Source organism: Pieris brassicae, chromosome 6 (genome assembly GCF_905147105.1).
Source record: "Pieris brassicae chromosome 6, ilPieBrab1.1, whole genome shotgun sequence".
Lineage (NCBI taxonomy): Eukaryota > Metazoa > Arthropoda > Insecta > Lepidoptera > Pieridae > Pieris > Pieris brassicae.
Genome location: NC_059670.1, coordinates 1,926,134 through 1,944,648, shown reverse-complemented (window position 1 = coordinate 1,944,648; position 18,515 = coordinate 1,926,134). Strand labels below are relative to the sequence as shown.

Genomic DNA, 18,515 nt, shown 5'->3' with positions numbered 1-18,515 from the left:
ACCTACCGAGAACTTTCTTCTCAATGTTCCTGGATAGCTGTCCTCTTTCAGCTTCGAGTTCGAGGAAGGTCATGAATCTTTGCATCGACGCACGCGCACTCGCAGGTTCCCGGGATAGCGACTGTGAGAACATCATCTGAAAGAGTTGAATGTTCTTACGGATTAATACAAGTTAGGTAGTTATTTCGATTATTCATTAGAAGGAAAACATATTTATTGCCGAAGACAGGAAAAATGGAAAGTGGAGGATGTTGTGGGGCGCCACTAACACGACCTTCAGAAATGAAGAGTGCAACTGATGAGGAACACGTTTCAACCTAGCCACCGTCGAAGGTATTCTTATCGCTTCTACACTACGAGTCTATGCCTATTTAATAACACTTCAATGCAAGTATACAGAAATATAATGTAAGTAGCTGCCCCCGCGAACTTCGTTTCTCCTTAATGTGGTTTTAGTTTGCTTTAATACCGTGACACGAAAGAATAATTTCACTGTATTATCGTCACTATATTTTGAATTTGCTTTACACTTCGGTCTAAGTAATACGTGGTTGGCTATGCTAACACCAATATGCTACACAATAATTGAATTTCACGGTATTTCGTTTACTACAAAATAAATTTAATTTATACTTTAACCTCAATAACACGTGGTAATCAGGATATTGAATTGAAGCTTATATGACACGTTTGTCGGTTTGCCATAGCAGTGCCATCTATTGATTACTTACTCAATCCAGTCGAAAAGTATCGACATCTGTTAGAATCTTTTGGAGTTAAGAGATAATTGTGACTGTCAATTAATTATAGATCAATAATTTGCAATAAAATAAAATTGCGACTATAATTAAAGATCTAAGCTATCCTATCTCTTAAGTTGGACCAGACTGCTCACGGTGTGACAATTAAATTTAAAATCGGTTAAGTAGTTTAGGAGTCCATCGCGGATAAACATCGTGACAGGTGATTTATATATATTAAGATTAAAATAATTAAGTGAAGAGAAGAGCAACTGGCGGCGTTATCTTTTGGCTAACCTTGGCTAGCTGGTAGATTATCTCTTCCAGGGTGTATTCAGTGTAGAGTGTGTCAGCAGCTCGCAGTTTATCCATCATCTCTTCATACTCTTCTTCACTCACAATGGTCCCATCGCGGTCATAGTCAGACGTACCTGCAATACAGAAATTGTGTTCACTCTAGGGTTTCTTTAATATGGTATAGAGACGTTGTCCCAAATAATAATTGTTTTGGGTTACAAGACTTACAAGAGCAGTGTTGGCCTTGTGGCTTCAGCTGCGTCTCTCTTCCCTGAGGTCGTAGGTTCGATCCCAGGATGTGTACCAATGGATTTTCTTTCTATTTGCGCATTTAACATTAGCTCGCACGGTGTGCGTCAGGCAAAAAGGCTGATCGCCTACTTGCCTATTCGATTAACAAATGATCATGAAACAGATACAGATCTCTGAGGCCCAGACCTAAAAAGGTTGTAGCGCCATTGATTTATTTTTATTTTTTAGAAGACTTACAATGATTATTATCGACCTGAATGTGAATAAATATATCATTATATAATGTATAACGTCACTATAGAGTGTTAGAAATAAATAAGAGTGGAATAGAAAAACGGTCAAGTCTAGTGGTGGGAGTAAGTCCGCTTAAATGACACCCGCTGGAGAAAGTACTCTTCGAATCAACCGTGGTAGGGACAAGAAAAAGGTGGCGCGTAACGTAAAAATGTGTCGCGTAACCGAAAAATGTGACGGTAACATTTGTTCCAACGCCGATAAAGAAAAACTGGTTTAATTTTTTTCTATTTTTCATACAAATAAAATCCTGTAAAAATTGAAATTACTATCAAGAGTAAAGTGAACTTTGAATAGAAATGAAATAGACTTTCGAAACGAAAATTATATAAAGTCAACTTATTGAAATGTTTAGCTTTGACAAGTTTCTTTGAAAGTATACTCAAACTTACTGATTTTCCTTAAAGGAAAATACATAAAGAAAAAATATACAATCGTAGTAAAGAATATAATTATATTAAACCAAATATCGTTGATTTATATATTACCGCATTGTCATGTATTAAAACGAATATTAAATTATTATATATTATTATTATATGTTATATGCAGAGAGGGGCGAAACCGCAGATAGTTTGAGAATTACAGAGGGAAAAGAAATAAGATTTACGTTCCCTAATTGCCATCATTTCATAAAATGTAATAAAAGCCAAGAGGCTGATTGCAGATGGTTAAAATAAAAAAATGTGTGCGTGTACTAGGGTACACACGTAAGAAGTGAAACTTCTTTATGACCTTATTTTTCGAAAAAATGATCTACTATATGCAACATTATCGAAATTGATCAAATAAAGTTAAATAAGATAATGTTTTACAAAAGGTTTTTATTATAATAGACATGAATACAAATAATACAATTATTTAATTTTACCTTATGATTATTACATAATTTAATTAAGTGTAATAGAAATATTACTATAATTGCTATCGGCATTAAATATTTTTTTATTAATGGCATCGAATCAGTTCTAATGAACCGTGGTCGGGACAAGAAAACTAACAGCGCGTAACGGAATAATGTGACGGTAAATTTTTAAAGAAATTTCACTAAAAAAAAAGTATTATTGATATAGATTATAGAAAGTTGTACTCTATTCCCAATTCTTTCATTTAGATTATAAAAATATAGTACTGTTGTACCCAAAATATCTGATATAAATTTTGAACTGAAAATTAAAATACAAAATACAGCATTTGTGTAAATTTTTAGCTGTATTGTCAGCTTATAGCATCGATCCAGAAGACCCAGCACTTCTTAATGCGCATCGCGGAAGAAATTCGATACACGACAGGTGTTGTCCGATAGATTTTAAAAGATATTCATGTAGTTTTAATTAGTACTAACTTAAAACCCAAATTTTAGCTTCCTATTAACGTTTACTTGATTGAACATATATTGTATAATTTATAGAAAGTATTGTCTCGTATTGCTTACTGATAATCTATTCTCATATAACCGATGGTTTGCTATTCTTTTCCATGTTCAATATATCAATTCTTGGATGAAAAATTATACATAAGAAATTAAATGTAATCTTGATTGCGTAGTTTAATTATACGGTTTATTCTTAGAGACATTGTTTCACAATTTTTTTAGACTTTTATACTGTGAGGTTTACCGTAATTTTTAAAAATTCTCAAATTTATAATTTATAAATAATGGATCTCTCTTTATTCATTTCTAAGAAGAAATCTTCGAACTGAACATATTACTGATGCCAACTCCTACATAATGTTTTCAGACCAAGTTTCCAATAACTTAAATATCGATTGAAACCCTTGAAAGTTGTTGTTATACTCGGTTTGAGTAGCAATTTCAAATAAACATTAATAAATACATTCAAGTAGTATGAAATATAAAATTTTGGTCCCGAAAAATTATAACTTTTTCTATATTTATACATACGCTTGGAGTTTATATATGGTTTAGTTGGTTGGTTGTGTTCTAGGCTTAATATAAATTGTATATAATAGCGCGTTTTTTAAGGAAAAAATAAATCTTACATAAAGTAAAAAATTCCTCTTAAACAAATGCACCTCTTAAAACCGCCCAAAACTTCTTGATTCCCCCCTATATTTGGGGGGAAAATCCCCAAGTTCATCACATGATACTTTATAAGATCTAGTAAAACTCACTGATAACGTTCGTCTGCAACATAGGATCATAGCCACGTTTCGCAATCTCCGGTCGGAGATCAGTTGAGACTGGTAGGGCTGGCACAGCGTTTAAATTGTTGCTCATGTCCCAGGATTTGCTCGCGATTGACCGGACGATATCAGGGCTACCACCGAATGGGAAGGATTGGAGCATTGGTCGGTATTGGTACAACTGAAATAAAAAAAGCATTCACATGATTCAGTTATGAGTAATGTTTGATGGGTTTCGATCGTATTTCCCAAATTAAACGACAGTTTTTATTATTTTAATCGCAATTACTACCTATGAACTTATACAATTATTTATCTTTGAATCGAATTCATAATCTTTGAATTATACGCCGTGAGCCAAAGATATCTAAAATTACATCGATTATAACTTTCGAATAGTTAATAAATGTTTTGTTCCTATTATTCTTGAGTGAATTACAGGTATTGCCAATTTTCACTTGTTGTTTATTTTAAAGTATCTTGATGAAAATACTATACAATCTATTTAATGTTAATATTCGTATATTTTTAGTCACAAATGCTAAATATTATATTCAATTAATAATTTTTAATCCCAGAATGTCACACTCCATTAACTAAAGCTAAATGTAGTTTACAAATAATTACTCTCAGTTGACTTCAAGCCTAATCATTATGAATACGGACCATTTACTTCGTAATTCGCCATGGTTTGCTAAGACCGCATTTGACCTTGTAATTAATATCTCCAAATGTAATTAGTATTATAGCTATCTATCTATCTCACTATCACTCGTGAACTTGAATTCGTGTTTGCGGAGATATTAGTTATTTTGACTATGTATTTGCGTGCTCCTATTTCACCATGCCTCATGCTGATGTCATGTTGAACGTGGTGTAATAGTTCAAGCTCCTTAAAAACGTTGTGTAACCACAAAAAAACTTTGCGATTGAAAAGAGTGGCGGAGAGTTTATTGCCAGTTCTTCTCTTCCCTTCTATGCTCTTGATTTGAGAACTGGCAGTAAATGTAAAATTAGAAGAATTTAATGTATATTTTTTTTTGACGTTCATAAGTCTACATTGTGTTACCTATACGAATAAATGATTTTTAACTTTGACATTAGTGTAGCGTTTCTCTTAGCCCTGAAGTCGTGAGTTCACACTCCAATGAACGAATAGATTTTTCTATCTATGTGTGCGTTTAAAACATTGTGGAAGAACCATATCACTTAAGACTCAAAATTGGAAATCTAAGAACAATCAATAAGGATTCGGTGTTAAGTATCATACTATAAGCAAACTGTTAAATTATCACCAAATGGTATGGATATTTAATAAGTAATAAATTTATATATTCCTTCTGGTTTTTGCAGAAGTCGAGGCACCTCTATTTCGGATTCTTCGATTCTGCGATTTTAACGGATTGCACAGAGCTTATCCGGAACTGGATATATTCGCTGTTTTTTTTTCTGCTTTACCAAAAATTTCTTGTAATATTATTGTGTGCTTATTTTATCTTTTATATAATTTAATTGTATTTCTTAATTTTTTTGTAACACTTCCATATTTACTTCAATTGTCATACATTTTAGATGGAAGATTTTGTAAAATATGCCGTAGTTTTAGTACGCCGAATCCCGACTTCAGCCTAAATTTACAAATGAAAACTGAAAACTATTCTTTTGCTTTTAAAATTGCAAACTAGAATTTGATATTAAATGTATCTGTGAAAATAGTCATATATGTAATAATTATGTTAATAATAAATTAATTCATCTATCGTATTATTATTGCTGTCAGCAGCAAAACCTTTCACAGACAATAGACTTACGGTTACAATTATCTTCTAATTAGAGGACTCGTTTTATTGTATTGTTTGAGAAAACAAAGATGTCTGTGGAAATGAGTAGATAACAGACACGCATTGTGGCTCTTTCACTGAGAAGTTTTCTTAGAATAAAAATCAAGAGTAAATATATATGAGATATAAAAAGATAATGTTTCAACACGTAGAAATACAGTTTGTAGATTAATTTAAAAAAATTATATTTGGCTACATCTTCAATTCACTTTACATTCCTAATTTTTTATTAATTAATTAACAATATTCTAAAATACAATATTGAAATAACATTAAAAGAAGTGTTTGTTTAGGAAGGTAAAAGATGACGCTAAGTTAGATAATGGATCACACCGCCGATTTTCAGTGTTTATCCAAGGCGAAGAAGTATATAACAGTGTTTTTTTGAATGTGTAGACTTTTTATATATTAAGTTTATAATTTAGTAGTACGTACATAGGAGCTGTGTTGGCTTACTCATTAAAATCTGAATCGAGTTAAACTATAACGCAATTATCATTCGCCAATATAGTGAAAGCAAACATTGCGGGCAAATATCATAGACCCAAGAGTCGGCGACGTATGTAAGTCACACATTCCTGATTAACTACTAGTGTATGAGATAAGAAAATGATCAAACAAGCAGGTATCTGAAGCCTATATAGGAGCTATCTAGTTTAAGTGACAGTGATAGTTTCTGAAGACCATGTATATATTATAAAGTGAACTGTAAAGTGCGTAGCTTAAATACAGAAAATCGACATTACAGTACTATACACGTTAATTAAAGTTTCATTAATATAACTTTTCAATGGTATTTAATGTATATATTTCAAATCTTAAAATACAATGTAACTTTTATCTTTGTTACCAATAGACATTATATTTCTTTAGACGTAAATATATGTTGATCAATAATGCCAATTACATATGTTATAAAAGGTCTTCCATCCTCAATTGCACAAAGTTGAATCGATACGGCATATTGAATGTTATTATATTAGCTGTAAAGTTTACTGTCCCATGCCTGTTTTATGATCAATCTCTGCTTTATGTCTTGCACTAAACCACGTGTTGTTATACATTAGTTTCGGTCACAGAAGGCGCAAGGTTTGACCTACTTTCTGATAAATACAAACCTGTTTGACCTGGCAATGATACTGAAATACGACTTCTATTTTTATATTATCACTGAAACGATAGTCTATTCAAACAGAAACGTAAAGAAATGTTATTTATACACAAGTGAATAAAAATTCACGTTTTATATGTTGAATGTATAGTGTGCTACGAGAATGCTACGACGGAGCTACGAAATCTTGTATATGCCATTTTTAATAAATTCGTGCATGTCCTCAAATTGTGTTTTAGTAGGACAAAAGTACATATGAAATTTTTCATCAGCTTGGAGTAAGTCTGGATATAGAGTATGATATTCACCCCATGTACTTCTATTTTGTTCTTTAGTAGTTTAAGTATTAGATATATTTATATTAATTTACATAAAATCTTTCTTTAAATCTTTATTTGAATCGTTATATATTCTAATGTCGCCTAAATGAATTCAGAATTTGCTAGCGTGTCATGATGTCGCGTGTTGATAATGTGTACATCACGTTTAATTTATTAGTGAATCTACTTACCTTTGCATTTTGTTCTATAAGTGCGTTCCTCAGTTTATCTTGTTGAGCGTTTTCTGCGTTAATGGTTTGAGCGTAATGTGCCCGAAGATAGTCGATGTTAAATTTTATCTCTTGTAGAAACGCTATGGCCTCTTCTTTATTCATCTATATGAAAATACAATATTAGATGAAACTATGCTTGTTTTTTATGTTATCGACTTTTTTGGGAATAGGGATATGGAGTAAAATGTGATGTAAATTAGACAACGTAAGGCACATTAGAGATGAAATTATTGGCTTGCTAATGTAAGGCATATTTTTTAATAGTATAGAAAAAGATTATTTCTTCGCATACCAAAAATAATCTACTCTAATGTTGTTATCGCAGTGTGGAACCAGTCCTTCAATAAATGAGAGTACCTATTCTTAAAATATCTTCAATATAACATGTCCATCGTGAACGATCGTTATGTAACATTCAAAAAATAATTTAAGTATCCTATCTAGTTATCAACCTATACGATAGATGGAGGTGTGACCTATGTGGTCAAGTTAAAGTCAAAAGTTTCATAATCAGTTATACTATAGTTTTCATTTTAATTAGAAAAAAAATTCTCAGAGTATGTGTTTGTGTCTGTTAGTGTCAAATTAAAAAATATATATACAGGTTTGGTTATCAACAGGGAACTTCAAGTACATTATACTAACAATCGCTTAATTACTAGTAAATTACCGTACGTATTACAGAAAGTTTAATTACAGCTAGTGATAAATATATCAAATTATTCTACAACTTTAATTTTACTTTGAATATATAATTAAATAAATCCTGACATGATTAACCTTTGAGAGATCAGGCTTTATGAATTACAATAAAAATATAACGATTTCATGTTTAGTTCTTCAATATTTAGAAGTATTCACATAGACCTTTGAAAACTAAATTAACATGTATAACAATAAACGATTGCCTTCATACAAAGTTGTTTTATAACAATTTTTATATCACTATTAAGCACAAAGATATAAGAAATAGAAACGTATTTATAATACGTAGTACTTGTGTCAAAGTACGAGGCCAAAGTACAAAATCTTGGCCGTGTATTCGGTTCGTAGATGCAGCGATTTTTTTCTACCTGCACAATTTACAACTGTTTCATAAGGAAATTACTGTGACAAAACCAGTATGCCAAAGATTCAGAGATTTTAATGTTTAATTATGAGAAACATACCAATCCCTCTTGAAGAAACTCCTCTATGGCGTTAGTTACTCCATGTTCGTCGCCAGTCCAGAAAACATATTCAGCCATGTCCAGAGGCGAATATTGTACACCGGCGTATGATGAGTAGTGGTCCATCTGTTTATTACATTTAAAATAATTAAATATAAAATATTTGGAAGTCCTTGACGGCTTTTTAAATATATAAAAGATGATACTTATTAAAAAACGCATTAAATTGGATACTAGAAAAGCGTTAACTACTACCAGTAACACAAAAATTTCTTATGGGGACGCTCTACGTGAGCGTGTCTTTGTATGAAATTCAAACTACAGGCGGTATGTTAGTTATAGCTTAATATGCTAATCATTTTTTTTCTTAAGCATAGCCTTGGTTATCCAGCTTTAGATATATAAAAATACATGAAAGAGGCGTCCGTGGGCGAATAGAATACTTGTATTTATATTATATAAACTAGTTTGATCCGCTTATGTGCCAGTCGTGCACGTACGAGGTTCTGCTCCGGTAAATCTTTCTCGGCTTTGTCAAAATCATTGGATATATGACCTAAAAGGACATAGTCTGCGGTTCTATATTTACATAAATTCTTATAAACCTTGAAGTAAATTACATACATTTTAACTTAGGAATTATAATTTTAGTTTTAGTGGGATTTGACTTATTTTAAATACGTTACTAGTATTCAATAATATATTACTTGACGTTCCAAAAGCGAATCAAAATATGAGTTTATAACAATTTAATATTGAAGTTAGAAATCCTAATTCTAACAGAACCTTAAAAGAATAAATTGCCGTATTCAAAATTTCATCGTTAGGTTTACGAGTAACAGACATGAGGGTTATAAACTGGAGCGTTATTGTCAGAATGCATTATTTTAATTTTAGTAACAGGGTTTTTATGAAGAAATTTTCCAAGCTAATTTACTTTACTTATTTTGTAAGCTTATCTAAGCATTAAGAGTTCTAACACAGTTAGATTGTTTTCTTGTTACTTTGCGTATTTATTTTATTGTTTTGGTAATTTTATTGACAAAAATTAAACTATATGCTAAAGTAACTTTAAGTAAATAAAGTCCCTATTAAGGAAAGAGGAGATTTGACACTGCTTATTTTCTCTTTAGCCATAGATCTGTTAGTGGTCCAATGTTTATAATTTAAAAATTTTGGTACGAATCTATCGAGTTAGGTATATGGAATCTTACCTACCTAATAACTACGAACAACAGATAACGTACGTAGGTTGGAATTACATATTATTTTTAATTATATTAATTATACAAGTTTACATTCAAAAAAACATTGATTTGCGCGACTAAACGTTCAAATAATCCTTCTTACCGTAATTAAAGTCTACTAATCTTGTTAGCTGTTAAGCTCTCGAAACGTCGAGTTTTGTATAAAATTAATAAAATGCGCGTATATTTACGTTAAATATGTTACACCAATTAGTTTTATACTTATGTATATATGCGTAATAAGAGTTGAGGTATACTTACGTTATTCTTGGTTTCCTTTGTGATGTCGGCGTTAAATGCTCTACGAACAGCAGTGTGACCATTTGACGGATTCGAAGTTGCTGAACCAGGTTGAATTAGTCGAGCTGCACCGTGAAATACCTGTAGAGATGAAAAATAGTTTTCATTAGTAGTACTAGTATCTGCAGTAGTGGTTTTGTCTGTTAAGAAACTACAGTGAAAATAATCATTTGTAATAATTGAATCAAATAAAAATTAATTTATTTTAATATTAACGGGGAGTAAATTAAGAGCGTACTTAATTTATTCAGATCAAGGACGTAATTAGCAAGAAGACCTGGTATGTAAATCTGCGCAATTAATTTTAATAGCCAAGGTTTTGGCCAACCATGCATTTATAACTTATGTAGACAACGTCGTAAGTCTTTTTATTTAAATGCGTAGTAGAAAATAATTTAAAATCAGTTTTTTACGAAACAGTTTCACAAAATCTTCAGAGACCAAGAAGGTACGTCATTCTAATGCAATTATATACCGATACCTCTATATTGGTTCCCTTAGTTGAATAAGTTACACGTGCCGGCTGTACTTTTTGTGCGTGATCGATAATGCCCACGCAATTCGGTGACAAGATAATGTCAGAGTTTATTTATTACCATTCAACGTTTTATACTTTCAATTGCCTAGTTTGAGTGCGGTTTTAAACCCCCAAGAGATGTGTTCGACGCGTTACACATACAGTGAAGGTATACATTAAGGAAATTAAAATGTCAATAAAATGCCATTAACCACAAACAAGGCTTTTAATTGTTTTGAAGACATACAAACTCTTTCCGCCTCAGCCATGAATATATCTCTATCAATGAAAAACACATAAATGGTTAACTAAAAAACCAAACACCAGATTACGTATATGGATAAATAAGAAGAAAATTTCCGTTTTACAAAAATCCAAATATCGCAATTATACCAGCGTAGCGGCAATAAATAACGGTAATTTCAATCTCCTTCGTCTAACCAAATCAGATCGACTCATTTAACTAATGTTAAACTGTGTTTACGCTGTGATGTAAAAGACATTAGTATATGCTATTAGATGATTTTTTTTATAATAATAGTTTTATTATGAACATTAAACGGTTATCTGTAAATATTTTTCAGTAAATTATGTAATAGGTTCCCCCTTTCCGTACAAATCTGAATAAAAATATGATAAATAGACCTCACATTTCTGTACTTATTTTTTTTTAAATACGCAATAGGTGATTATCCTTCTCGACACACGCCATTGAATTATTTTGTCTAAGGCGCGTTTCCTCATGATGTTATCTTTTACCGTAAAAGCATATACTAATTAAGCACATAGAACACATTGGTGCACAGCCGGGATTGGAACCTACGACCTGCTCAACACTGCTCTTAAATAACAGTAGTAGTATGCTCAGAAAATATTAAATCAAACGTGACAATATTTAAAAATATATTACTAGACAATGCTAGATATAGACATCAAAATGTATCGTTCGTCCTCTAATTCTAATCACGAGTAATATCAATTTAAATATCCTAAATAATTTATCCGTATACAAAAAACGCAATTTAAATGATACACAATATGTTGCAATGTAAAGTAAAAGTATAACGTTGCAAGAAACAGAAATGTAAATTATACATTCAGTCTCTTGTTGAACAAAATATTTTATTTGAAAATAGATTTCACAGTGAAACAAATGAAATATTACGTGAGGCACTTCGAGCTTATGTTAACTTGCAAAATACGATTGAAACTGCAATCTCGAATGGAGTTTTATTGTTCTGCTATGCATTCTTATGTTTGAAGTATTTGATGTTTTTTTGTGTCTAATGTATGCATAATGCTTTTATAAACGTACCACAAATAGTCAATTTATGAAAGCATTAGGTATGTATGTATTCTTTTGCCATTATTTACTTTTTGAAGTTTTTTGTCTAGTGTATACGTAATGCTTTTATAAATGTACTATTTATGGTACGTTTATAAAAGCATTATCTATGTATTTATTCTTTTGCCTTTATTTACTCTTTGAAGTTTTTTGTCTAGTGTATACGTAATGCTTTTATAAATGTACTATTTATGGTACGTTTATAAAAGCATTATCTATGTATGTATTCTTTTGCCTTTATTTACTCTTTGAAGTTTTTTGTCTAGTGTATACGTAATGCTTTTATAAATGTACTATTTATGGTACGTTTATAAAAACATTATCTATGTATGTATTCTTTTGCCTTTATTTAATCTTTGAAGTTTATTGTCTAGTGTATACATAATGCTTTTATAAACGTACTATCTATGGTACGTTTATAAAAGCATTATCTATGTATGTATTCTTTTGCCTTTATTTACTATGTGAAGTTTTTTGTCTAGTGTATACATAATGCTTTTATAAACGTACCACAAATAGTCAATTTATGAAAGCATTACGTATGTATGTATTCTTATGCCATTATTTACTTTTTGAAGTTTTTTGTCTAGTGTATACGTAATGCTTTTATAAATGTACTATTTATGGTACGTTTATAAAAGCATTATCTATGTATGTATTCTTTTGCCTTTATTTACTCTTTGAAGTTTTTTGTCTAGTGTATACGTAATGCTTTTATAAATGTACTATTTATGGTACGTTTATAAAAACATTATCTATGTATGTATTCTTTTGCCTTTATTTAATCTTTGAAGTTTATTGTCTAGTGTATACATAATGCTTTTATAAACGTACTATCTATGGTACGTTTATAAAAGCATTATCTATGTATGTATTCTTTTGCCTTTATTTACTATGTGAAGTTTTTTGTCTAGTGTATACATAATGCTTTTATAAACGTACCACAAATAGTCAATTTATGAAAGCATTACGTATGTATGTATTCTTATGCCATTATTTACTTTTTGAAGTTTTTTGTCTAGTGTATACGTAATGCTTTTATAAATGTACTATTTATGGTACGTTTATAAAAGCATTATCTATGTATGTATTCTTTTGCCTTTATTTACTTTTTGAAGTTTTAGTGTCTAGTGTATACATAATGGTTTTATAAATGTTCAATTTAAATAATATTCTTTCTCCTGTATTTACTTATACAAAATCTTATAAAATAGTAACTTATCATCAAAATAGTTACAAGAAACCTACCTCGGCCTCTGATATAATCATAATTACATTACACGACCCTGTGACACCATATATAAGAATTATTTGTATTCACTATGCTGTATGTGTGACCCATAAGCTTAATTTAACATTATACCAGTTTATTGAGTTTCTGATATGGTTACTTAATATTATTGTATATTTCATTTTATTTACTTATTTCATATGACGTACATTATAACTAAATGCTGAAAGTCGATTTGATTATAATTTTTATTGAATTCGTATAATTTCCTTAGTTAAGCAGAAACGAAAAACTCAAATTTATGAGACAATTAGTAGTTAAGACTATATTTATATATATATATCACTCACGTGAAAGAAAATCACAAACTCAGAAGTTGTACGTCAATTTTCTTTTAGTAATGTGTTCTTTAAAAAGTCTCAAAAATACCTACTAATGTGAGAATATTCAATCGTTATTGAAAGTCTTAATCTCAGTTTTACACAAGCCTTACCTTAGTAGTCTGTTCCTCACTTGGAGCGGATGTAGATTCAACCAGGCTCACATGTTCTCCATCCTGCACGAGGGTTTTATGAACATTCTTAGATGGTAGGTCTACTTGGGTTTCAGCATGAATTTTGGGTTTTTCATCATTCTCCGAATCTGCTGTTGCGTGCTGTTCCAGCCGCGATACTAGCTCACCGTTGGATTGTACTGTGTCTAAAAAAATGTAAATAGAATTAAATTGAAAACATTACATTACTCGGCGATGATAATTCAGAGGTTTTTGAGAATTGTCTAAATCGTCATAATTTTGAGCATAATTCGTCTTCGAGGCGGCGGTTCTAGTTATTTTTCTTAGGCTAATTAACAATGATAAGTTCGATGTAGAAGCCAAAAAGGGGTAATTTTTATGTGATTTTAACTGTGAAATTACTGATATAGTATTAATGATAACATTTTACTTTAAATATAATATTAATAATTTAAAAACGAACTAAGACTTAGTAGACTTCACCTTATATTTTAAGGTCAGTTTTTGTTTTTGTGTTATTAATTTATGTTAGCAGTATTATGTTGTATATAATTAATATTGCAGTGCAGCAGTGTTGGCTTAGTTGCTTCGCTTTTGCACGCAGTTGCACGCTGTACTGTGATCCCCGGCTGTACACCAATGGATTTTCTTTCTATAGGCGCATTTAACATTAGCTCGAACGGTGAAGGTAAACATCGTGAAGAAACCGGAATAGATCCAAAAAGTCCACGGCGTGCGTCAGGCACAGAAGGCTGATCACCTACTTGCCAATTCGATTAACAAATGATCATGAAACAGATTCAGAAATCTGAAGTCCAGACCTAAAAAGATTGTACCGCCATTGATACATTCATAATTAATATAAGTCAGAAACAGATATATCAATATACTTTACCAAGACTGTGATATTCGATATGCTCGCTCTTCAATTCCTGGTTTTCTTTTGACGCGTCCTCTGTAAAAAGACATATGTTATATTATTTAGGTATTTTTATTAACCCTTATCTTACTCTAAGTGATGAATAGTTCAGGAGCCTGTGACATCATAGATTTATACGTTTTACGAGTTAACGGTGATCTTCATATTTCTGTTTATACGTTAAGTATATATTTGCATGATTTGTCAAAATTTTATAAGAGTTACTCGTTATATTTTTCGTTAGCTAGTTACCTATTAGCTATTACCCTATGCTTAAAAATTTAATTTAAAATATTACATTGATAAGCGTGCGACATATAAAGACAATAACGCGCACATAGAAGAAATACTTTCTATGGGCGCGTTTAACACTCGCTCGAATCTGGCACGCCTTAGACCCAAAAAGTCGAAGACGTGTATCAGGGACAGGGCTGATCACCTACTTGAAAAAAACCTAGTAGAAAAAAAAAACAAATGAACCTAACAAAAATCTAAGGCCCAGACCTAAAACGGTTATAACACTATTGGTGTGTATTTCAAAAAATTGTGCCAAATCGTATCAACAAACCTCAGTTCACATAATATCTGATATGAAGTGTGGAGCCATAGTAATAAATCGTATAACAAAAGACTGGATAGGATCTAAAGGAAATTCTGCAAATATTGGCTCAACGTTTATTTTTAGAAGGGGTTTTCAATAACGCGAATGTAGTGATATGGAAGATTGAACCCGTATCTATGAATGGAAGTCCGCTCTAATTCTTTTGATCCTTGTTTGTTGGGAACTCTTTAACAAAATGTTATAAAACATTTTATTATAACCGTTTTACTTTAGTTGTCTGTTCATAAAAGGGTTTACTATGGAGAGTGTTCAGAGGAGTTGTTCGGTCTGAGCCTGCGGCTGAGTTTCACTAACGGACGTCAAGGAAAAATACAAAATACCATCCGTATCATTGACGTTCGTCGTTCCACAACTGAACTTTTACTAAGGCAGTTTTTGCCGCGCTCTGCCATTATGTGGAACTAGCTGCCCACTGAAGTATTTCCGAACCAATTCGACTTAGGGTCCTTTAAGAAAAATGCTTACCAATTCTTGAAAGGCTAGCAACGCACTAGCGAGTAAAACTAGAATAATAGGTGAGCCTTCAATTACATTAAAAAGAGACTCTAGATTTGGGCGGATTTCTTTTTTAAGAAATTGATCACCACTAAACAGGCAAATAGGAATGGTGATTATATACATACTTTGACACATTTGACAATTAACAACTAAATATTAATTATTAATATAATAAATAATATATTGAAAAAGCTTTTCAAATGCATACAATAAACATTACGTCGAAAATGAGCAAACAGAAATAGCGCTATAATGTATCTTTTATAAATACAACGTGAGCTTTTTAAAGAATGAGCTTCAAAAAGATTTTCTATTTTCTCAAGTCGTAAAGTTCGTCTTATTACTTTCACACGTCTCAGAAGGAAAATATTAAAATAGTAAATTCTCTCGCCGAAGTTAGAAACTTATTAACACTATAAAAGTTTATGAGTATGTTTGCCGAATATAATCATCGGCACTACTGAACTACTAATATAAGCAGTATTGATAGTGATTGTACGGTTCCTGGGTCAACGGGATGCTTCAAATAATAGAGATTTATTGATTTACTCTATATTTACCACTCGCGTGTTACAATAGAATATGAGCGAAATAATGACGTGCTAATTGCTATATACCGAATGAATACAATTTAACAGTCAAAGAGAGTGCCTACGTCTGGCTATGCTCTCGGGGTGTAACTCCCATTATTTAGTTCGCTATGAACGAATGTAGAAGAGAGTGCCTGCGTCGGGCTATACTCTCGGGACGTAACTCCGACGATTTGGGAAATCGTCACGCTTATAAGTGATCGATGTGTACAGCCATGGCACGTACAAATATAGGAATTTGTCAAGCTTGTAAATGAGCAAGAATGTACGAACCTTGGCACGTACATAGGGATCATCACGCTTATAAACTAAGAAAGCCTGAGTGAGCAAAATGTACAGCCTTGGCTCGTACAGTGATACTGAGTACAAGAAATAAATTCCTTATAATATTATACTGGAGCCTTTGAAACACTTATTAAGATACATAACAATAAATGGTGGCATTGTTGCCAGATGTTAGTTTAAATTATAAGTTAGTTAGTTTATATCACTACTCTATAAAACACCTAATACAAGGTGTGTTATGTAAAGCAAATTATAATTGCTACGATGTGCAGGAATACTGCTATTGATGTATAAACTTTATCAAATGATAAAGCTTTATCGCCCCTTACTAGTAGTTAAAAAAGAGAGTACACAATATTAACAATAAAAAAGGGGAAAATTGTGTAATTAGAAAAGCTAGTACTAAATAACCTTGCTGGCTTATTATTTAATAAGCTTGCATGACGAGTAGTTTTTAACATATTGTGGTTAATTGTATGACATTGAAAAAAATAAAAGATGTGTTAATATACACATTTTTTAAAAATAATTATGTAGTTATTAGAGCAAATTGCAAAATATCGCCGTGCCTTTTGCATATTGAAAAGGTTAACTAACAATACCTAATAGTTATAAACGTTAAATAGTATGAAGTTGTTAGTAAATATTGTACTATAGTTTAATTAAACATGAAATAATTAATGTTTTAATTACAATCTTAAGTTTAAATTATAATCAATTTTCTTACCGATTTTGAGATTTTCCAATTGTTCAACTGGAATATCCTGCAAACAAAAAACGATATATAACTTATATACATATACCTTACAATAAAACGAAATCTAATAGAACCGGCAATTACTTTAATATGAGTAATAAATAGATCATACAAAGGTATGATCTAAGGGCTGAGTTTTAAAAGAGCCTACAATAATACTTACTTTTTTACTTCAAATTATAAATGATTTTTAATTATTTCTTGGTTTTTTAAACTATTATTACGCTAATTTGCATAGACGCAAACTAGTTAATGTCAGTTTCAGTTTAAACTAACGTATCGAATCGTAAGCCTTTTTAGATTTTTTTGTCGGTAAAAAAATATGGAACTATGACCAGTGCACTGTCCTAGATATATTTCTATGCCACGGTCAATGATAATTATGTTTATTTGGCTTCTATGTCCTGCAAACTAAACAATGTTGTTACAATCTGAGAGAATTGTCATATGTGTGCGTATATATTTTTTAGTTCTTTCCAACTAATAAAAGATTATTAATAGTAATTTAAGTAATATAGTATATAAGTAATATAGTATAAAAAGCAGAGTACCTGAGATAGGACAGAGAAGAGGACACGGTTCAGAGCTCAAAATATGGGTCCTCTTATTAAAAAGTAACCAAAATAAGTCAAATACACTGGTTACATCATATGTCTGTTTTCAATTGTTTTATTATTTATTTTTTAACTCCTAATTAGTCTTATGGCACACATAAAACATTCTTACACATTGAAATGTGAAGACCTTCGGCCGGTAAAATACACAAAATCTACTCGGGCAAAGCTGTGGATACAGCTAGATAATTCTAAATAAAAGTTTCTCTAGTCGCTTTAGAGATCAAAGTTTTTGTTAAAGAAATGCACAAAATTTAATGATTGCCATATAGAAACAAATAGAAATAATATTTCAAATATGTTCATCTAAATTACATGAGAAAGAAAATGTGACAGTGCATGAGAATTTTTATTCGTTATTGAATGAATTTCTAAAGATTTTAAGACCGTATTAACTGCGAAATCTTGTCAGGAGCAAGCATTTCATGGCTACTTTATTATAAGCTGGATTATAAATTAGCTTCTGTCGAGGGTATTTTTAATATTTTTTCATATGTAAAATGTTGATGTATGCTTACATGAAAGTAAGTCGTTTGCATATTTACAACCTAATACACGGTTTGAATATTAAAAGGTTTTTGAAGAATTTTCTCTTATCGCATGCATTTTAACTTTTATATTTTTTTATTATCATACAATAAACGTGGTAAGTACTTTTGTATTAAACATAA

The 18,515-nt window shown here is 31.1% G+C and overlaps 1 protein-coding gene across 2 annotated transcripts in view; it reads right to left on the bottom strand.

The window, feature by feature from the left end:
• Positions 1-18,515, bottom strand: part of LOC123710845 — a 44,105-nt gene that overhangs the window by 2,431 nt on the left and 23,159 nt on the right. The window contains exons 1-10 of one of the 2 annotated variants that reach the window (XM_045663102.1): positions 18,363-18,423; positions 17,201-17,237; positions 14,455-14,514; positions 13,539-13,744; positions 9,914-10,033; positions 8,406-8,531; positions 7,195-7,338; positions 3,720-3,912; positions 1,038-1,171; positions 7-136 (exon numbers count right to left, since the gene is read on the bottom strand). In XM_045663102.1, the coding sequence (XP_045519058.1) occupies positions 7-136; positions 1,038-1,171; positions 3,720-3,912; positions 7,195-7,338; positions 8,406-8,531; positions 9,914-10,033; positions 13,539-13,744; positions 14,455-14,514; positions 17,201-17,237; positions 18,363-18,383 (1,171 nt within the window). In that variant the 5' untranslated portion in view covers positions 18,384-18,423. Of the gene's footprint in view, positions 1-6; positions 137-1,037; positions 1,172-3,719; positions 3,913-7,194; positions 7,339-8,405; positions 8,532-9,913; positions 10,034-13,538; positions 13,745-14,454; positions 14,515-17,200; positions 17,238-18,362; positions 18,424-18,515 lie in introns of those variants that run through there. The other variant, XM_045663100.1, reaches the window with a different exon arrangement.